The 23,226-nt window shown below is 40.4% G+C and overlaps 1 protein-coding gene and 2 long non-coding RNA genes across 3 annotated transcripts in view; 2 read left to right on the top strand and 1 right to left on the bottom strand.

The window, feature by feature from the left end:
• The first annotated feature begins 1,958 nt into the window (after positions 1–1,958).
• Positions 1,959–16,174, top strand: LOC106590272 (uncharacterized). Its single transcript, XR_014383076.1, has 5 exons — positions 1,959–2,283; positions 2,418–2,463; positions 9,696–9,764; positions 9,922–10,045; positions 15,963–16,174. It is a non-coding gene; the product is annotated as an uncharacterized LOC106590272 (long non-coding RNA).
• LOC123731529 (uncharacterized) overlaps positions 14,337–23,226 on the bottom strand; it is a 12,065-nt gene continuing 3,175 nt past the window's right edge. The window contains exons 2-3 of the long non-coding RNA XR_006762687.2: positions 15,923–15,989; positions 14,337–15,552 (exon numbers count right to left, since the gene is read on the bottom strand). This is a non-coding gene — a long non-coding RNA (uncharacterized LOC123731529). The remainder of the gene's footprint in view (positions 15,553–15,922; positions 15,990–23,226) is intronic.
• Positions 19,690–23,226, top strand: part of LOC106590239 (myosin-7) — a 16,397-nt gene continuing 12,860 nt past the window's right edge. The window contains exons 1-8 of the mRNA XM_045710575.2: positions 19,690–19,754; positions 19,883–19,926; positions 21,745–21,953; positions 22,134–22,277; positions 22,373–22,529; positions 22,615–22,642; positions 22,734–22,839; positions 22,950–23,042. Of these exons, the coding sequence (XP_045566531.1) occupies positions 21,753–21,953; positions 22,134–22,277; positions 22,373–22,529; positions 22,615–22,642; positions 22,734–22,839; positions 22,950–23,042 (729 nt within the window). The 5' untranslated portion in view covers positions 19,690–19,754; positions 19,883–19,926; positions 21,745–21,752. The remainder of the gene's footprint in view (positions 19,755–19,882; positions 19,927–21,744; positions 21,954–22,133; positions 22,278–22,372; positions 22,530–22,614; positions 22,643–22,733; positions 22,840–22,949; positions 23,043–23,226) is intronic.

Raw genomic sequence — 23,226 nt, 5'->3', positions numbered from 1 at the left:
TTGAAGGAGGCAGCTTTCTTTCCAGCTATGTCAACCACTACATTACCACCTTGTAGACAGCTTCACACTTTCACTAGTCTCTTCCTACAGCCAACGTGTCTCAGACACGACGTCTGTTACACTTATCTGGGCAGTCATCAACTGAGACCCCCAAAAACTATTTCTGAATAATAACCTTGCCTGAGACCTTGTATCAAGCAGGTCAGAACGTTTGTTGCTCACCTGATATTGTAATGACCACCAGATAATGCAATAACCTATTACATTATCTGGGACACAGTAACATATCAGATCAACATTTGTTTTACATTAACTGGCTTTTTATTACATTGTCCATTTTTAATACATTATAAAATAAGTTATTATATTATTCAGTGATATTACGTTAACCATTGTCACAGGGCAGGATAATGTTGACGTTGGCCCAATTTAAACTATTTGAATGTCCAGATTCATTTACACATCTACACAATTATGCAACACGTCCCGAACTATCTCTGGAGGTGGTCAGGAAGATCTGATCACATTCAGTTCGCAACCCGTCTACCAATCATCTAACCCTAACTATCACAACAGCTAACGGGGATCCTATTAAAATAATACAGTGTTGTAACCAAGGCTTAAGACTGAGTTAATGCATACATTAAACATAGGATGTTAATAAATCACAAGAGAAAAACTATAGAAAATATTATTTACCAAGGTTTCAATTGGGATATTGTCTTTGAAGGTGAATGACATCTGCCATGGTGAAAGCAGAGGAGTAATGCACCTATTATTTTAAAGGAGAAACTGATAGTAAATTCGCTAAATGTTACTTAATTATGTGTAAAATAAACAATGTATTGTATTTTTCCATGACGCCCTGGGTGGAAGATTCTCATAAATAAATGGAGTCCTCTTTGTTAAAAGCCCATGAGTTGCTTGAGGAAGGTATGTGTTCTTTCATGGCCTGGAATTATTTATGTGAGAAGGCTGCAGCTATTTAATACACACATTTCTTTAAAGATAATATCCCTGCACCTGCACATTGAATACTGCATGCTGACAGTCCGGTAGGACTTACAGATAATGTCATTATGACTTACCTTGGGTCAGTGCTGATTCTGTTGCTAGAGGAAGATTTGTGGAGGCTACTCCTGCATCACTAACCTATTTAGCCTATATCTTTCTTTCACCCCCTGTCAGGGAACCGATGTGCCTTAGTGAGGGAAGAGATGGTCTTAGCCTGGGGGAGCAGTAGAGATGGCTTGGCAGTCTGGCAATCTATGGAGACAAATGACAACAGAAGAATAGGTTAAGGTGAATCCATGTGTTCAAGTACATCAAGCGTTACACATGGCAGCTGGGAATGGGATCCTTAGTGAGTCATTGAAGGTTAGGGGACGGTATGCTCAGCTTTGGAAGCTAATTGCAGAACCTCAAGGCTGAAGCGAGGGCCAAGGTGTGAAGTTGTAGGAGTCAAAAGGGCTCCAACGTTGATACATTATACTATACAGGGGTCATATGCACAGGTCTTGAAGGATGTAACACCCTTTACAGCTATGTCACCAGTACATCGTCACCTTGTTAACAGCTTCACACTTCTTGATCGTTAACAGTGTGACACTTCCAAATCCAAGACCTCATGCCCCTTGTCTCAGCACCTTTTCAGATATTCACTCAGTCTAATGGAGAAATACACGGGCTACGCATGTTTTTGTGTATGCAATGTACTAAGACTGAGTTGATGCAAACTTTACACAGAGGATGCTAATAAATAGCAGGGGGAATAAACAAAAGGCTATTCACCAAGGCTTCAATAGCATATTGTTTTTGAAAGTGTTACCAGTATCTGACATGTTGGACGCATATAAACATCATGTAACCTTTTTTTTAAGGAGCACTGATATTAAAATTGGATATCTTTGAATTAATTATGTGTAAAATAAACATTATCTTCTGTTTCCAGCTCAGGTATGACGCACCTGGGTGAAAGTTTTGTTAACAACTCATGAGGTAAATGGAGTCCCCCCTTCCATTTGTGGCCTGGAATTATTTGTGTGAGAAGGCTGCAGCTATTACAATGTCAGATGGTGAGGCCCACACATTCAAGCACATTGAAGTGCCTCATGGTCAGTTGAAGGAATCCAATAACAATTTCACAGGTTTATATTTGTCCTCAAGGATAAAGGGAAGGAATAATGACACAATTGTTTATGGGCTCTCTATGTAGGGCTGAACAACACTCTTTATAAAGATGGATACAGGCCTGAAGCGAGACAAGTCACCGAACACATGAAGGTAAGCACATAGAGGCAGTATGCAAAGGAAGATAATAATTAAAGGACCTAACTACTATGATTGCACAAATCAGCAAATACATAGCTGGTCAGTTGACTGATATTGGTCTTTGTATTTGTCTATTTCATTCTCAGTAGAGAGCCTTTCCACCAAACCTATCCAAGAGGTGTCCAACAACAGGTAAGAGTCATAAACTTCCACACCCAGGTTGTAGAGTGTAGGCACACACTCTTGAGAAAGGCCCCAATTCAATCTATTTTCACACAATGCAGTAAAGGAAGCACACACTGCAAGTTCATTCAGAATGTTTATGCTGTCTAGGTGTTAACCACGCTACAACTGACACACTCCTCAAGCTATTTATCCCATGGACATTGGGTGTGAGCTAAAATGGCGCCGGAGAAGAAGGCAAACGTTTTACGTGCCCCAACCGATTGTGCTTTTGTTCGTTTATTTGCGTTGTTTGTAACTTGTTTTTTTACTTATTTTGTACATAATGTTGCCGTTACCGTCTCTTATGACCGAAAATAACTTCTAGACATCAGGACTGTGATTACTCACCACGGATTAGCAGAATCCTTTTTTTCCTTTCACGACTGTGACGAGCCCGACGCGAAGGATATACTGCTTCCTCGGGAACAGGCCCCGATCCTCGTGATCTGCGTGAAGAGGAGGCGGAGAAAGAGGGGCTGAAGGGCGGGCTGCCTTCTGAGAATTCGTAGGCGATCGAATAAACCCCCACTTCCCTCCATCCTGCTAGCAAACGTGCAATCCTCTGAGAATAAAATCAACGAGTTACGCAGAAGACTAAACTTCCAACGGGACATTAAAAACTGTAACATCTTATGCTTCACGGAGTTGTGGCTGAACGACGACAATATCAACATGCAGCAGGCTGGTTGTACGATGTACCAGCAGGATAGAACAGCAGCGTCTGGTAAGACAAGCGACGGCGGACTATGCATTTTTGTAAATAACAGCTGGTGCACGATATCTAAGGAAGTCTCGAGCTATTGCTTGCCTGAGGTAGAGTATCTCATGATAAGCTGTAGACCACACTACCTACCGAAAGAGTTTTCATCTGTATTCTTTGTAGCTGTTTACATACCACCACAGTCAGAGGCTGGCACTAACACAGCATTGAATGAGCTGTATTCCGCCATAAGCAAACAAGAAAACGCTCACCCAGAGGCGGTGCTCCTAGCAGCCGGGGACTTTAATGCAGGGAAACTTAAATCCGTTTTACCAAATTTCTATCAGCATGTTAAATGTGCAACCAGAGGTAAAATAATTCTGGTCCACCTATACTCCACACACAGAGAGGCATACAAAGCTCTCCCTCGCCCTCCATTTGGCAAATCTGACCATAATTCTATCCTCCTGATTCCTGCTCACAAGCAAATAATTAAAGCAGGAAGCACCAGTGACTAGATCAATAACAAAGTGGTCAGATGAAGCAGATGCTAAGCTACAGGACTGTTTTGCTAGCACAGACTGGAATATGTTCCGGGATTCCTCCGATGGCATTGAAGAGTACACCACATCAGTCATTGGCTTCATTAATAAGTGCATCGATGACATTGTCCCCACAGTGACCGTACGTACATACCCCAACCAGAAGCCATAGATTACAGGCAGCATCCGCACTGAGCTAAAGGTTAGAGCTGCCGCTTTCAAGGAGTGGGACTCTAATCTGGAAGCTTATAAGAAATCCCGCTATGCCCTCCGACGAACCATCAAACAGGCAAAGCATTAATACAGGACTAAGATCGAATCGTACTACACCGGCTCTGATGCTCATCGGATGTGTCAGGGCTTGCAAACCATTACAGACTACAAAGGGAAGCACAGATGAGAGCTGCCCAGTGACACGAGCCTACCAGACGAGCTAAACTACTTCTATGCTCGCTTCGAGGCAAATAACAGTGAAACATGCATGAGACCACCAGCTGTTCTGGAAGACTGTGTGATCACGCTATCTGCAGCTGATGTGAGTAAGACCTTTAAACAGGTCAACATTCACAAGGCTACAGGGCCAGACGGATTATCAGGACGTGTACTGCGAGCACGCACTGACCAACTGGCAAGTGTATTCACTGACATTTTCAACCTCTCCCTGTCTGAGTCTGTAATACCAACATGTTTTAAGCAGACCACCATAGTGCCTGTGCCGAAGAACACTAAGGTAACCTGCCTAAATGACTACCGACCCGTAGCACTCACGTCTGTAGCCATGATGTGCTTCGAAAGGCTCGTCATGGCTCACATCAACACCACCATCCCAGAAACCCTAGACCCACTCCAATTTGCATACCGTCCCAACAGATCCACAGATGATGCAATCTCTATTGCACTCCACACTGCACTTTCCCACCTGGACAAAAGGAACACCTATGTGAGAATGCTATTCATTGACTACAGCTCAGCGTTCAACACCATAGTGCCCTCAAAGCTCATCAATAAGCTAGGGACCCTGGGACTAAACACCTCCCTCTGCAACTAGATCCTGGACTTCCTGATGGGCCGCCCCCAGGTGGTAAGGTTAGGTAACAACACATCCGCCACACTGATCCTCAACACAGGGGCCCCTCAGTGGTGCGTGCTCAGTCCCCTCATGTACTCCCTGTTCACTCATGACTGCTCGTCCAGGCACGACTCCAACACGATCATTAAATTTGCAGATGACACAAGTGGTAGGCCTGATTACCGACAACGATGAGACAGCCTATAGGGAGGAGGTCAGAGACCTGGCAGTGTGGTGCCAGGACAACAACCTCTCCTTCAACATAATCAAGACAAAGGAGATGATTGCGGACTACAGGAAAAAGAGAACCGAGCACGTCCCCATTCTCATCGACGGGACTGTAGTGGAGCAGGTTGAGAACTTCAAGTTCCTTAGTGTCCACATCACCAACAAACTAACATGGTCCAAGCACACCAAGACAGTCATGAAGACAAAACCTATTCCCCCTCAGGAGACTTCGAAGATTTGGCATGGGTCCTCAGATCCTCAAAAGATTCTACAGCTGCACCATCGAGAGCATCCTGACTGGTTGCATCACTGCCTGGTATGGCAACTGCTCTGCCTCCAACCGCAAGGCACTCCAGAGGGTAGTGGGAACAGCCCAGTACATCACTGGGGCCATGATTCCTGCCATCCAGGACCTCTATACTAGGCAGTGTCAGAGGAAGGCCCTAAACATTTTAAAAGTGTCCAGCCACCCTAGTCATAGACTGTTCTCTCTGCTACCGCACGGCAAGCGATACCTGAGCGCCAAGTCTAGGTCCAAGAGGCTTCTAAACAGCTTCTACCCCCAAGTCATAAGACTCCTGAACATCTAGTCTATTTGCATTGCCCCCCCCCACCTCTTTAAAACACTGCTACTCTCTGTTGCCATCTATGCATAGTTACTTTAATAACTCTACCTTCATGTACATACTACCTCAACTAACCGTTGTCCCTGCACATTGACTCTGTATCGGTACCCCTCTGTATATAGTCTCGCTATTGTTATTTTACTGCTGCTCTTTAGTTACTTGTTACATTTATCTCTTATTCTTATCTGTATTTTTTTAAACTGCTTTGTTGGTTAGTAAGCATTTCACTGTAAGGTCTACACCTGTTGTATTTGGCGCATGTGACTAATAAAATTTGATTTGATTTGAAAATGAATACAACCCATTGTAATTGGATATTCAAGTGAAACTGCACCTGTTCTTAAAGCCACAGTCTGTAAAATGTACAGTCATTTCAACTAATAAAATATAAGTTTTCGGGAAGCTACTCCAAAATCATAGTTTACCAAACCACCAATTACTTTACATTAGAAGTTAAGCTACACTAAAGCTACCGTTAAGATTTTTTTTTTTACTGAACTAAAGCTACTTTGAAAAGTAGTTCATTACATCCAAGCTACTTTGGGAAAAATCCTCATATCTAAATCTGTAATGTCATAGACTACAAATTGCAAGATCAGATCACTCTGGGTCAGGTGTTAACAGAATGTGTAACTTAGCCTATTAAGCACAACAACTATGTTTGAAGTGAGAATTAGGCAAGTCTGATGCTGAATATTAAAGGAAATGATCTCCCATTTCCCTTATATTCTTTTCTCTTTTTTTTCACCCAAAAGTAGTGTGTAGTTCCAGTAGTTAGCTACACCACAGAAAAAACTACCAAAATTTGAATTTGGTTCACCTACCCCTCCCCAACGCTGAAATATATCCCTTGATTTAAAAGAATATGACGTATTTGTACTTTAATAAAATGTTGTACAACTGCCTCACGTTATCATAGAAACTAAGACCACTATAGCTTTAAATCATAGAAAAACTAATGTTACAAAAAAATTAAGGACACCTGCTCTTTCCATTACATAGACTGACCAGGTGAATCCAGGTGAAAGCTATGATCCTTTATTGATATCACTTGTTAAATCCACTTCAAATCAGTGTAGATGTGTAGAGACAGGTTAAAGAAGGAGTTTAAGCCTTGAGAAATGGATTGCGTATGTGTGCCATTCAGAGGGTGAATTGGCAGGACAAATGCTTTAAGTTCCTTTGAATGGGGTATGGTAGTAGGTGCCGGGGGCACCGGTTTGTGTGAAGACCTGCTACGCTGCTGTTTGTTTTTATACTGAATTTTACAGGGTCAGCCAAAGAAGTACAGCGGCCTTGGAGCAAATAAGGGTTTTACCCCTCAAAGGCACATCAACACATTTTTCACCTTGTTAGCTCGGGTATACAAACCAGAAACTTTTCGGTTACTGGCCCAATGCTCTAACTGCTAAGCTACCTGCCACCCTTAAGTGATAAGTGATCATGTCAAATGTAATCATATTGTCATCGATTAATGATTTTTTACACTACTTTAGCTGAACAGCATACCACTTACCTTAAACCCCCCATACCATTTCATTACTTATAGTCATTTGGGACACCTGGGACCATCATGTGACAAAGACCTTCAGTAGACCATGACATAATGTCCCAAGAACGTTCAGGGGACCATAACACAACTTGCCAAGAACGTCCTAAAAACTTTCTCGGGGACGTCAACAAGACAAACCGGGAACTAGACAAAACTTCCAGGGGGATCATGACACAACGTCCCAAAAACGTTCAGGGGACCATGAAACAACGTCCCAAGCACGCATTAAAAACGTCCTCGGGGACGTCCCCGGGACAAACCGGGACAAACCTGGAACTAGGCAAAACCTCTAGGGGACCATGATACAACATCCCAAGAATGTTCAGCGGACCTTCAGGAGACTATGATAACGTTCGAAGAACGTCTTAAAAAAGTCCCTGGAACAAACCGGGAACTATAAAAAGGTACACCCAGAGAATGCTGACCTGGTCCTCAGTGACATCCTGGGAACTTACTATTGTTAGCCCACTAGCTAACGTTAGCCACCTAGGTAACGTTAGCACAACAAATTGTAATTCGTAACATATACGTATTGTAATTCACAACATATCATATGTAATGGATGATGGATATGCACAAATGAATACATACCATACCAAACTTAACATATCATACTAATTTGAGTGTCCCGGATTTTCGTTTACTATGTTACATCTACCTGAGTCCAGGTTGGAAAGTATTGTGAGGACATGTGTTGAGCATTGGAGATTGCAGTCTCTCTAGCTTGGAACCAAGTTGTTATTCAGAACACCAATTGAGAATCCTAGCCAATAGGGTAATGCTTACTGTTGGCATGACACAGGACACAGGACTGATGGTAGCACTCACATTGTCTTCTCCGGACAAGCTTTTTTCCGGATGCCCCAAACAATCGGAAAGGGGATTCATCAGGGAAAATGACTTCACCCCAGTCCTCAGCAGTCCAATCCCTGTACCTTTTGTAGAATATCAGTCTCTCCCTGATGTTTTTCGTGGAGAGAAGTGGCTTCTTTGCTGCCCTTCTTGACACCAGGTCATCCTCCAAAAGTCTTCGCCTCACTGTGGGTGCAGATGCACTCACACCTGCCTGCTGCCGTTCCTGAGCAAGCTCTGTACTGGTGGTGCCCCGATCCCGCAGCTGAATCAACTGTAGGAGACGGTCCTGGCTCTTGCTGGACTTTCTTAGGTGCCCTGAAGCCTTTTTCACAACAATTGAACCGCTCTCCTTGAAGTTCTTGATGATCTGATAAATGGTTGATTTAGGTGCAGTCTTACTGGCAGCAATATCCTTGCCTGTGAAGCCCTTTTTGTGCAAAGCAATGATGACGGCACGTGTTTCCTTGCAGGTAACAATGGTTGACAGAGGAAGAACAATGATTCCAAGCACCACCCTCCTTTTGAAGCTTCCAGTCTGTTATTCGAATTCAATCAGCATGACGGAGCGATCTCCAGCCTTGTCCTCGTCAACACTCACACCTGTGTTAACGAGATAATCACTGACATGATGTCAGCAATTAATTGCAAAGTCCCTCTTTGCCATGCAAATAAACCGAATCCCCCCAAAAACATTTCCACTGCGTTTCAGCCCTGCCTGATCACTCTTCATAACATTCTGGAGTATATGCAAATTGCCATCATACAAACTGAGGCAGCAGACTTTGTGAAAATTTATATTTGTGTCATTCTCAAAACTTTTGGCCACGACTGTACACCCTAATGTGTTACCACAAAACAAACCATGGAAGCATCTGTGAGAATACAACTGATATAAATCTGAAGTTAAGAACATTTAATTTGCTTATTTAGTATTAACTATAACTTAGTGATTCTAAGAATGAATGTACAATCCCCATGAATTAAAAAGTAACTTATTTGATGAATGTACTAAACAAACAATGCATTCAATGTGAAACAAAACGAATGGAACATCAGACTGCTTATCTTTCAGACTGCACGGGATAAATAGTATTTTAAAAGTGTCGTTGAAACCCTGTTTTCACTGTAGGTTCTACAGACAATTTTCAGGTTTACTCACGTCAGAAGGTGATATTTTAAATGAAATTGTAGATGTATGTGTAGATATTCAGTGTTCCTGTTTCAAGATGGGGGGCACGTTCAGTTAGGGGTGGCAGCTTCCTTTCTGTGTAAATCAGACAAGGAGCGTATGGAAGCCCAGACTCGAGCATTTGACATAAAGAAGGAGAGCTATGTGCTAAGTACGTCAAGGCCTCAATCACCAGGAAAAAATTTGAATAAAGTCACTGTTGACACTGAGTTTGGGATGGTAAATATTTTAATTAAAGGTTTTCACATGGATAGACAATGGGGAACAATATGTACAACTCGATATAATGAATTATGCACCTTTCCCTTACTGATATTGAATAAAAAACCTCTGTATTTGAAACAAAACAGTGATTAATTGGTTGAATAAATTAAAATAGTAGGCTGCTCCAGCCAGAGCCAACATTAACTTTGGAAACTTAATTTACTCTTGTTTTAGGCTGTTACTGTGAAGGAGATTGACTGCCACCCCCAGAACCTGCCATAGTTGTATAAAATTGATGACATGGTGAGTGTTACACAGCCTGGAAGATCTACGTAAGTAATTACCTGCCTGCTGATATCTCTGTTAAATCAAAGATTGATTAGAAAACCTTCCATCATATAACTCAATGGTTCCCTTGATTTGAAGGGTAAAAAATACATCAATATTTTTTTCACATGAGAAACAAGCCAATTCGGGCAAGTTCTGCAAGATTCAGCATGAACTGGATGAGGCAGAGCAGAGGGCTGATATCGCTGTCTCAGGTCAACAAGATGAGAGCTAATAGTCGTGATGCTGGTTCCAAGGTCAGTGAAGTTGCTGTTTAAATTTTCTATTAATTATAAATGGTAGATTCCCCCATTTAATTTATAGCTGATCATTGAAAACTTTTAAGGAATTTGATATCCAACAGCCATAATATTGTTAATAATTGAATATATACAGTACATTTATATTAATTAACTTGCTAGCATCTATTGTGTTCTAAAACTATACAAGGATACATTTCCTCTGTAAAAAAGATCCCACTTTAAATGAAATGTATATACATGGTAGTTTCATAAGAAGGTAGTGTGTAATGTGGGGCGGCAGGTAGCGTAGTGGTTGGAGTGTTGGACTCGTAACCGGAAGGTTGCAAGATCAAATCCCCGAGCTGAAAGGTACAAACCTGTCATTCTGCCCCTGAACAAGGCAGTTAACCCACTGTTCCTAGGCTGTCGTTGAAAATAAGAATTTGTTCTTAACTGACTTGCCTAGTAAATAAAAAAAAGGACACTAAATCAAAGTGTAGACTTATACCTGTTCATTAGTTTGATAAGAGAAGCACTACAACTTAGGATGTCACAGACACAGGGTAATTTCCCATTTAAGTGATAATGCCCTCAAAGCCGGGGATTGGTGGATATTGGCACGGGTGTTTTACATTTAAGTCATTTAGGAGACGCTCTTATCCAGAGCGACTTACAAAATGGTGCATTCACCTTATGATATCCAGTGGAACAACCACTTTACAATAGTGCATCTAAATCTTTTAAGGGGGGGGGGGGGGGGGGGGGGGTTAGAAGGATTACTTTATCCTATCCTAGGTATTCCTTAAAGAGGTGGGGTTTCAGGTGTCTCCGGAAGGTGGTGATTGACTCCGCTGTCCTGGCGTCGTGAGGGAGCTTGTTCCACCATTGGGGTGCCAGAGCAGCGAACAGTTTTGACTGGGCTGAGCGGGAACTGTGCTTCCTCAGAGGTAGGGGGGCCAGCAGGCCAGTGGTGGATGAACGCAGTGCCCTTGTTTGGGTGTAGGGCCTGATCAGAGCCTGAAGGTATGGAGGTGCCGTTCCCTTCACAGCTCCGTAGGCAATCACCATGGTCTTGTAGCGGATGCGAGCTTCAACTGGAAGCCAGTGGAGAGAGCGGAGGAGCGGGGTGACGTGAGAGAACTTGGGAAGGTTGAACACCAGACGGGCTGCGGCGTTCTGGATGAGTTGTAGGGGTTTAATGGCACAGGCAGGGAGCCCAGCCAACAGCGAGTTGCAGTAATCCAGACGGGAGATGACAAGTGCCTGGATTAGGACCTGCGCCGCTTCCTGTGTGAGGCAGGGTCGTACTCTGCGAATGTTGTAGAGCATGAACCTACAGGATCGGGTCACCGCCTTGATGTTAGTGGAGAACAACAGGGTGTTGTCCAGGATCACGCCAAGGTTCTTAGCACTCTGGGAGGAGGACACAAGGGAGTTGTCAACCGTGATGGCGAGATCATGGAACGGGCAGTCCTTCCCTGGGAGGAAGAGCAGCTCCGTCTTGCCGAGGTTCAGCTTGAGCTGGTGATCCGTCATCCACACTGATATGTCTGACAGACATGCAGAGATGATTGTTTTCATCTCGTGCCGGCAAACCGTGCCAATATATCCTCCAAACACCGGCTTTGAGGACATTATGGCTTTTATACATCGGGTTATCAACATATTCAAATAACGATAGACATATTTTCATAAAAAAAGTTATTTTGATGAATTTATTCATACAATTTCATCCTTCCACAAGATAAAATCCCGACACAAATCTAGGGTTGCTACCCAAACCATCCTGTCTTGTTCTGCACATATGGACGCGACCCAGTTGTTTATTCTAAATGTTCTATTGCCATACTGGCTGGCAACAACACCTTGCTTGCTAGCTAGCCAACAACAGCTAATTTACAGTCACGTCAAACAGTGCAGCCAGAACAACAACTGAGGAGTTGCATTTGCATTTTTTTTAGCAGTTTTCTAGCGACATTGAGCTAATGATGCGCGATTTCATCTGGAATAGAAAATATGCTCTTTTGTCAGGACACTGTTGTACGAGAGCTAGCCAACAAAAAGGTTAACAAAATCACTTTAAACTGAAGCTGGAAAGACTGCAAACTAGCTGCATTTTGATAGTTCTTTGTATACAGTTGGAGTCAGAAGTTTACATACACCTTAGCCAAATACATTTAAACTCAGTTTTTCACAATTCCTGACATTTAATCCTAGTAAAAATTCCCTATCTTAGATCAGTTAGGATCACCACTTTATTTTAAGAATGTGAAATGTCAGAATAATAGTAGAGAGAATTATTTATTTCAGCTTTTATTTCTTTCATCACATTCCCAGTGGTTCAGAAGTTTACATACACTCAATTAGTATTTGATAGCACTGCCTTTAAATTGTTTAACTTGGGTCAAACGTTTCGGGTAGCTTTCCACAAGTTTCCAACAATAAGTTCCTCCTGACAGAGCTGGTGTAACTGAGTCAGGTTTGTAGGCCTCCTTGCTCGCACATGCTTTTTCAGTTCTGCCACACATTTTCTATAGGATTGAGGTCAGGGCTTTGTGATGGCCATTCCAATACCTTGACTTTGTTGTCCTTAAGCCATTTTGTCACAACTTTGGAAGTATGCTTGGGGTCATTGTCCATTTGGAAGACCCATTTGCGACCAAACTTTAACTTCCTGACTGATGTCTTGAGATGTTGCTTCAATATATCCACATAATTTTCCTTCCTCATGAAGCCATCCATTTTGTGAAGGGCACCAGTCCCTCCTGCAGCAAAGCACCCCCACAACATGATGCTGCCACCCCCGTGCTTGACGGTTGGGATGGTGTTCTTCGGCTTACAAGCCTCCCCCTTTTTCCTCCAAAAATAACGATGGTCATTATGGCCAAACAGTTCTATTTTTGTTTCATCAGACCAGAGGACATTTCTCCAAAAAGTACGATCTTTGTCCCCATGTGCAGTTGCAAACCGTAGTCTGGCTTTTTTATGGCGGTTTTGGAGTAGTGACTTCTTCCTTGCTGAGCGGCCTTTCAGGTTATGTCGATATAGGACTCGTTTTACTGTGGATATATATACTTTTGTACCTGTTTCCTCCAGCATCTTCACAAGGTCCTTTGCTGTTGTTCTGGGATTGATTTGCACTTTTTGCACCAAAGTACGTTCATCTCTAGGAGACAGAACGCGTCTCCTTCCTGAGCGGTATGACGGCTGCATGGCCCCATGGTGTTTATACTTGCGTACTATTGTTTGTACAGATCAAGGTGGTACCTTCAGGCGTTTGGAAATTGCTCCCAAGGATGAACCAGACTTGTGGAGGTCTACAATTGTTTTTCTGAGGTCTTGGCTGATTTCTTTTGATTTTCCCATAATGTCAAGCAAAGAGGCACTGAGTTTGAAGGTAGGCCTTGAAATACATCCACAGGTACACCTCCAATTGACTCAAATGATGTCAATTAGCCAATCAGAAGCTTCTAAAGCCATGACATAATTTTCTGGAATTTTTCAAGCTGTTTAAAGGCACAGTCAATTTAGTGTATGTAAACTTCTGACCCACTGGAATTGTGATACAGTGAATTATAAGTGAAATAATCTCTCTGTAAAAAATTGTTTTTGTCCTAAACCAATTTTCTAAAACTATAGTTTGTAAACAAAAAATGTGTGGAGTTCTGGAAAAACGAGTTTTAATGACTGTATATTTGTATATAAACTTGTATATAAACTTCCGACTTCAACTGTATATTCATGAAAATTATGCTGATTCATGATTTCGACAGGCTTGAGAAAAGCTGCCTGCCTGTCTGTCTCATCTGGACACATTCTTTACTTTGGGACAGCTTGGAGATCGAATTTGAATATTGAAACAATGTTGCAAATGTCGGAGAGACAGACAGGAAGGTTTATACAAATCTCCGCTGTTGTCAACTAAATGTTAGTCTAAAAGAAATGAGATAATGTCTAGATGCCTTTAGTGGAGATTAAGTTTATAAATTGCCTGGCTGGTCTGATGAGACAGTAAATTGCGCAGTCAGATGGAACAGAGTAAATAGGCATTTTAACATCATAGATTTAGCCAGTGGTAACTTGTGGAATAGACACTGGTTGGAATGCGGTTTTTACCAATCAGCATTCAGGATTAGACCCACCCATTGTATAATTCGGAATAAACACTGAATGGAGTTGCCCCATTAAAATGTGAAAATCCATAGTATATAATAAAAAAATTCTCGGAATATACAGTAGTTAATTTTCGCAACCTTTATCCATCTTCTGTCACAGAAAGGACACAATAAAGAGAAGCTCTCAGATGGATTTTTCAGAAAATCTCCTGACTTTATTGCTTTAGTTTTTCTCCATGTTACTGAGCAGAATAAATAATAAAGTACATTTAAATTGCATCTCTGTGTATTGCTTGTAATATGTTACCTTTAGTGCCAAAGGTTTTTCATGTCTGGTATAGATATCAAGGTTGGTGTTGATGCCATTATGAATAAGATTTCTAGACATTTTGGAAGAATAAAATGCACTATTATTTAACATAATTATATAAAAAAACACTGATTTTTATAAAAAAATACAGATAACATACGTCAAATGGTATCATAGTAAAAGACAAACATTTAACACCTCGCTTACGTTTTGATAAAATTGTGAGTAATATTTACAGTATGTCTCAAATTTAATTGGGTTATTTACCAATTTTATATACAAAACAAAGATGACACTATGAATACGAGGGAGGGAAAATTCCTATTCTTGCCATCAACAATGGTAAAGATGTGACCGTATCTATACATTGTCTTGAACAGTAACCCTTTTTGTGTCATTACAATTTAGCATCCATATCTGCATCATCCGAAGTGTACTTACATTTTAGACCACTGTATTCAAACAGTGTCTTGTTTACAGCCTTGAATACATATGACAACATTATTCTATGACAATATTCTGTTGAAATCAATTTGAGTAATGTTAACCAGTTAGAGAACTCAATAATAATAATAATAATATAGTGAAAGCAGTGTACATTCAGAACAAGAGGTGCACTAATGCTACACTAGAGACTAAATGTTTTTCTATATCAAATAAAGCATGTAACACGAAGTCCATACAATCCAAAATTCTACACAATGCAAAAGTTCTACACAGTAAAGAGCTGTGTGCAGAATCTGTTTTTGACTGGAGGTTGGGGCAACTCCAAGAATGACCTGGAATAGTGAATTGGCCCTACAAGTGTTGTGAGTAGTAGTGTTATATTAAAAGTATCAGATTGTATTCCTTCTTAATATTTTTCAAGTGAGGTAAAATATACCTTTCAGAATAACAATACATCATCTGTTATATTATCCTGCTCAGATGCTTCTGTGGTCCCTGTGGAAAGAAAACACTATCCTGAGACTACATTGAAGTGATCTACAAGTGTACACTGGGCCCACATTTTTTATAATTTTTTGGTTGGAGCCTCCTGGTTGGGGCTGATGTGCAGATGTTGAGGGAAGAAGGAACTTAAAAGGTAAAGGAATCAGCTGAAAGAGAAGAAAGATCAAATGTAAGATCAAATGGAGGAAAAAGCAAAGGGAATCATACAGGTCTACTGGTTTAAAAGTCAGCCTTTGTCCCGATGCTAATTCAATAAATATCTGGCGTTCTGGTAAATTCAACAACAACAACAAAAAAATCGAAACTAGCTTGCAACATTATATGAAAATAAAACGGGCAATTATGCTTGCTGCTGAAGCGTGACACAAGCAAAAAAGGTAACTTGTTAACCAACACATCTGTATCAAAAGATGGAAATTAAAGACATAACAAATCTAATTAGAAGTAAATAAAACAAAACAATAGACACTATAATAGTGTATAATCTAATGCTACCAAAGACAGTTCACTTCATACCATTTCTCTTGTGTGTGGTCATGCTTGCTGTCCTTGACAGAAGGTCTCCCAATGCAAGAGGCTGGACCTGCATCAGTGAGTCACATGGAGGAGAGATTGATGATACATACAAATAAGGTAAATACCACACAGTAACTGTCTGCATCCAAACAGAACACTTATGTCATCCTGTTAATTGCTAATAAGCCATAGTGCGGCGCTTTCCAACAGCCAGTAACTCCATAGGGAGATCAAAAACATTTTTCCGTTACCCCACAAATAAAAAGATTCTTAAAGTAGATTGCATGTTTGTTTCCCCACGAAACTAACATAGTGTGACAAAATTCTGTCTAACTGTCTAATGTCCAGTATCTGTGGATATCAGCATGACAGAGTAAAACATGTGCCCAGTAATGAACAAACGTAGCTAGCTACTTTGCTGTACAGAGATGTGCACCTTTTTATTGGGATAAAACATACATTCAGGTGGAAAAAAAACAACCTTTCTTGCAACCTTCACTTTAAAGCAGCAATCAGCAGTTGAGACAATAGCAAAGCTTGTCCCCGCCCCTGTTTCAGTAAAAATCTAAAGGGATGGAGCTGGAGAAATGTAACTACTCCCAAATTCATAGCTAGAGCTATGGATGCCAGGACTGACCATCCATGATATCAAAATGATGGCTTTAACCATGTTTTGAGGCTATACAATTTTGTTTATATTTACTTTGTTTACAAACATTGGAGTAAAACAAGCTTATATTTTGGATACTGATGGGGTACGACAGTTGAGCTAAGCTTATGAGGCATTTCAAAGTTATAATCTTCAAGAATCAATGGGTACATATATTGAATGTATAACTCCAAAAATGATATAGCAACTGCAGACTGCCCGTTTAAGCTCAACTTGCTAAATAATGATAAAACCAGCAATCAGTTAGTTACATTGAGTCCAACACATTTCAATGACAGTTTTATGTTAACGTATCTACAGTGTGTGAATAACACAAGCCTAATAGCATCAGAGTGTGAAAGGCAAAGCAAGGACAAAGACAACACTGAGAAGTGAGGCGCGTTCTCAATGACCTTTGAGTCACAACAGACGCATGGGCGTCCTAATTATAGGGCAGTCTTTGAAATACAAAGGAGGGTCAGGTTACACGTTTCAACAGCAGAGCAGTGGTAAGGTGTCCAGCCATCATTCCTTCTGTCTGACAGGCAGTTCTTATAACACAAGCAGACTGGACAGCTGAGTATGAGGCGTAAAAAGAGAGGTTGAGCCTAGAATAGACTGTTCAAGTAATGAGACCAAGTACGGAGCTTTATGAGGGGAGTAGAACATTTGAGGGTCAAATCAAACAGTGCAATGTAAAACAGGTTTTTAAAAAGTGAAATACTAGAGCATTGGGCAATAGAGGCACTAATGCAAAACACAAGTGAATACAAATACTATGTCAATATGTTGTGGATCATGGCAGATTTTAGAGGCTTGAAATATATTGGCTGATGGGTGGGGTGGATGTACAGCGGGGTCCAAAATGATTGACACCCTTGATAAAGATGAGTGTTAATGACTGTATAAAATGTCTAATTCAAATACTGAGCGGTATTGTATGCTCAATAAAAATTTGGAAATGATATTATTTTGTACTAAAATGATTCTATCCTGATTACGGATCATTTATACCATGATTACGGATCATTTATACCATGATTACGGATCATTTATACCATGATTACGGATCATTTATACCATGATTACGGATCATTTATACCATGATTACGGATCATTTATACCATGATTACGGATCATTTATACCATGATTACGGATAAACCATTTTGGAGTCACTTTTATTATAAATAAGAATAAAATATGTTTCTAAACACTTTTATTTTAATGTGGAAGCTACCATGATCACCAATAATCCTAAATGAATCGTGATAAAGTTACAGAAGGTCAAAGATCATACCCCCCAAAACATGCTAACCTCCCCTGTTATTGGGAGTGGTGAGAGGTTAGCATGTCTTGGGGGTATGATCTTTGACCCTCTGTAACTTCCTCACTCATCATTATTCCCGATTCATTCAGGATTATCGGTAATCATGGTAGCTTCCACATTAATACACAAGTATTTAGAAACACATTTTATTCTTATTTATAATAAAAGTGACTCCAAAATGACATAATACATTATTAACCATTCATTTCTATTGGGCACATAATAATCTGAAACACAACCAAAACGAACTCCGAATGCTTCCAACAGGTTTGTGTCACAAGCGTCATGTAGTCATTGCGTGCTAGGAATATGGGACCAAATACAAAACTTTTGACTACTTTATTCATAAGAATCTTTTGGGGTGTCAGTAATAGCGGACCCCACTGTACATTATCCTCAAGGGAAAGAATAACGTGGCAGTGAAAGTATTGGCTTACAAAACGTTGCTTCTTTTAAAATCCATCATCGAGATTTGTTTTTAGCCATCTACTGATATTGTTTTAGGGTAAAAGGTCACACAGTTTTTTCATGATCAGTATGCATTTGCTCCTGTAGTGACAGGAATTCATTTCTCGACAGCTGGGAATTGGACACCTGACAGTATCATTGAGGAGTAGCATGTGGAAGCTAATTAGGAAACATTGAGGCTGAATGCTTAAGGTGTGAAAGCTGTAGGAGTCAAAGGTGCTCCTCTCTGTCTAAGGAGGGGAACTCTCTCTGGCGATGACAACCACTATATTGTCACCTTGTAGACAGCTTGTAGACAGCTTCACACTCACACATTGACAGCTATCTTGACCTTTTACAGTGTGTTACTACAAATCAAAGACCTGATGCCCTTGGGTCAGCACCTTATATAGTATTCTACCCAGGCTTTTCTGATCTGATTAGCCAGCACCTTACACAGGTTATTATAACAAAAAAGGTAGAAGTGACATCCTAACATTTATAACGTAAGTGTTTTTTCTTAACATTTAATTTTAAAACATTAATATTCCTAACATAGATTGAGTCCCTCTAGCATGAGTTTCTTGAAGAAAGTGACATGTATTACTCAATGTATGGCTTTAATTAATTTACTTATGTGCACTTCATATACTGTACACTCAAAGAACAATTTCACAGGGTTATTTTTGTCCTCAATGACAAAGGGAAGGAAACAATGCCACGTCAACAAGTCGAGGTCTAGTGTTATACTTACAATAGCTGTTACTCTTGGTGACAATAGATGTGAGAGTGACCTTGTCTTGGTGAACAAAGGACAGCTGCACTTGTCTACATCATAAGAACTCTATCATGCAATTAATTTACACACTGCAACAACACTTTCTCATGTCATCTCATTTACCCAACGCAATGTTGTAGGAGTAGCAAGACTAAAATCCACAAGTCATCACAAAGAGCAACGAATGGGGGGACAGGGGGGAAGGACAGGGGGAGTGTAAATCTTTAAAAAAAAAAGACATATATTACTAAACTGTTTTTGGAGATAACTTACTTTGTGTCATTGCACATAAATACATAATTTGATGTATTCCCATTGGTCAAACATACATGCTGGTCATTTTTAGATGACTACAGTGCCTGAGACTGCCCTTTGATCAAGTGGGCTTTCAATGCAGCCAATTTCTCCCCTCCTCTGTCCGCCCTGGAATAGCCTGTTGTTATAACGAGCCTGATAGGTCAAAGAGGTATACACCTCTAGCCCCAAATACAGATCTTTTGAAATAATCAGTCTAATTTATGTAATGACATGAACCATCTCCATATAGGGCTGAGCAACTCTCTCTATAAAGAGTGATGGAGACCAGGGGAGACAGACCAGGGGAGACACAAGGCACCGGACATCCTGAAGGTAAGCATATAGAGGCAGTCTGCTGAGGAGGGCAAAGATAATCATTATACAACCTAATAACTGTCTTACCGCATAAAACTGGCAAATCCATTGATATTGGTCTTTGTATTTGTCTATTTCATTCTCAGTTGAGATCTTTTCCACCAAATATCCAAGGGGTGATCAACAACAGGTAAGAATCATAATCTTCTAAAATAAAGGCTCTACAAGCCTCCTAGTGGTTTGTGTGAAGTCTTTAACTGTGTTTCATAAAATGTGTATATTAATGCAAAAAATGCATTAACATTGTTTATGTGGCATAATACATCTATCGTGTACAGTAATTACATGTTGTCAGTGTCATCACTATCACAAGCTGTAGATTTCAGCTACAGTGGACCTAGTTACTTTTGGTCTGCTCTGAACCTCACAAGTTTTGGTTTATATTCAATGTTCTATTGGTTTACTCACCTACATATTGTTCAGATAAACTCTTATTAATCTATGACTCTAAATCTGGTAGCCTACTGCTGTTCTGCATCAACCCTCGTGTTTCTTTAGCCTTATATTTCACTTTTATTGGTCTGCCATGACCATTATTACCATTATACTACTCATATACGGTATATACATGTAACTGCCAAAATAATGGAAACACTTGAGTAAATGAGGGATAGAAAGTGTATTGAAAGCAGGTGCTTCCACACAAGTGTGGTTCCAGAATAAATTAAGCAGTTAACATCCCATCATGCTTAGGATCATGCATAATGATAATGGGCAGGCCATTATTTTGGCTAACATGACTATACCCCCATAGGATGACAATGCCCCTATTTCAAAGGGCACGAGTGGTCACCGAATGCTTTGATGAGCATGAAAACGACATAAGCCATATGCCATGGCCGTCTCAGTCACTAGATCTCAACCCAATTGAACACTTATGGGAGACTCTGGCACATAGCACTCTCTCTTTTGAGACAGCGTTTTCCACCACCATCAACAAAACACCAAATTATTTAATTTCTCATAGAAGAATGTTGTCATATCCCTCCAACAGAGTTCCAGACAGCTGTAGAATCTATCCCAAGGTTCATTGAAGTTTTTCTGGCTTGTGGTGGCCCAACGCCCTATTTTTTATTTATTTTAATTTAACCTTTATTTAACCAGGCAAGCCAGTTAAGAACAAATTCTTATTTACAATAACAGCCTACCCCGGCCAAACCCGGACGACATTTGGCCAATTGTGCGCCGCCCTATGGGACACCCAATCACAGTCAGATGTGATGCAGCCTGGATTAGAACCAGGGACTGCAGTGAGATGCAGTGCCTTAGACCACTGCGCCACTCGGGAGCAAAGACACTAAATGTTGGTGTTTCCTTTATTTTGGCAGTTACCTGTACATACAGTCATACTAATATCTAATGTTCCAATTCATTTAGGTCTTTGGGGTAACATTTATGAAAATGTTTTCTTGTTGTTGTATGAAGGGAAAATCAGGACAAAGGTCTAATTTACAGTGAATTCCAAAACTGGTTCCAGAGAACAGCGAAATACAGCCGTGGTGCCCTAAAGTTGTTGATGTATTTAATATGATTTAATATTAGTGCTTTACACTGACATTAGATCATAACCACAATATGCACGGTTCCCTTTGTCATTAACAGAATAAAATGTAAAACTATCAAAATATGGTTGCTATTGTAAAAAATACTGTAAAGTATGAATATCTAAAAGGGTTGTTGTTTCTTAAGTTTGAGAAATGTTTGTTATGAGAATCCTGGCATTCAATAAACCATGGCAACAGTGAGAAGACAGCCACATGTACATCTGAAGTTTAGCAAATTGAACCTAATAATAATAATAATAATAATAATAATAATAATAATAAATAGAATATACAGTACATACACACTATCCACAACAACAAATACATGGTATTATTCCAACTCAAACCTGGTACTGTATGTAATGTATACATATGTATTGAACGCTCTGTTCCTGCCTTTACAGGTTTAAGAATGGGGGACGCATTGATGGCAGAGTTTGGCGGAGCAGCTTCCTTTCTGCGTAAATCAGACAAGGAGCGTATGGAATGCCAGACTAGACCCTTTGACATAAAGAGAGAGTGCTATGTGCCTGACCCTGAGGTTGAATACGTCAAGGCCACAATCACCAGCAGAGATGGAGCTAAAGTCACCGCTGAAACTGAGTTTGGAAAGGTAAATATTTTGGTGAAAAACATTTCTGAAAAAACATGACCTGGAAAATGGCATTACATGTAAATGGTTGATTTGTGTAAATTCTATGTTGTGTGTAATATCAAGTTAGGGTTTGTCTCAAAGTGAATAGCTCTGCACCTTGAAAATAACACAAAACAATTTAATTTGCTCTTCTTTCAGACTGTTACTGTGAAGGAGGACGACGTCCACCCCCAGAACCCGCCAAAGTTTGATAAAATTGAGGACATGGCGATGTTCACCTTCCTGCACGAGCCCGCTGTGCTGTTTAACCTCAAAGAGCGTTACGCAGCCTGGATGATCTATGTAAGTAATGACCTGTCTGCTAATATCTCCAACAAATCAAATATTAATTCAAATGAATGAAACTAAATCTGCGGTATCCCTCTTGTCTTCCACAGACCTACTCAGGGCTGTTCTGTGTCACTGTCAACCCATACAAGTGGCTGCCAGTGTACGATCAGTCTGTTGTCAATGCATACAGAGGCAAGAAGAGGACAGAAGCTCCTCCTCACATCTTCTCCATCTCTGACAATGCCTACCAGTACATGTTGTCAGGTAAAATAAACATTTTCCTTTTCATCTATATAAATCAAATGATATTTGGATAATGTCACATTTACTGATACTTCTCTTTCAACAGACAGGGAAAATCAGTCTGTCCTTATCACGTAAGTACATCAACCAAAGGTTATATCCATTTGAAACTATTTAAAGTTAAGAGAAATTCTGAGACATCAACATTTGTATTTTCAATCCCAGTGGAGAATCCGGTGCTGGAAAGACTGTTAACACCAAGAGAGTCATCCAGTATTTCGCCAGCATTGCTGCTGTTGGCGGAAAGAAAAGTGCAGCAGAAGAAAAAAAGGTAAAATTCTTCATGGCTGGATGGGTATTTGTTGACAAAACCCAATTTTATTCATAGAGTATTGTTTTTTTATCACAGCATTTTAACACTGTGTGGTTGTTGGCTTGTAGGGGACCCTGGAGGATCAAATCATCCAGGCCAATCCTGCCCTGGAGGCTTTTGGTAATGCCAAGACCATCAGGAATGACAACTCCTCCCGATTCGTAAGTTTGGTCTTTGTTTGTCAAATATTATTCAAATGTTATTATACATGTTCAGTGTTTCCCCTACATGGACCACCGCTGCAAAAAACACTAGCGTTCAAAAGTTTGGGATCACTTAGAAATGTCCTTGTTTTTGAAAGAAAAGCTCATTTCTGTCCATTAAAATAACATCAAATTGATCAGA

The sequence above is a fragment of the Salmo salar genome, chromosome 29 (assembly GCF_965601325.2).
Source record: "Salmo salar chromosome 29, fSalSal1, whole genome shotgun sequence".
Lineage (NCBI taxonomy): Eukaryota > Metazoa > Chordata > Actinopteri > Salmoniformes > Salmonidae > Salmo > Salmo salar.
This window is presented reverse-complemented; position numbering and strand designations above follow the sequence as displayed.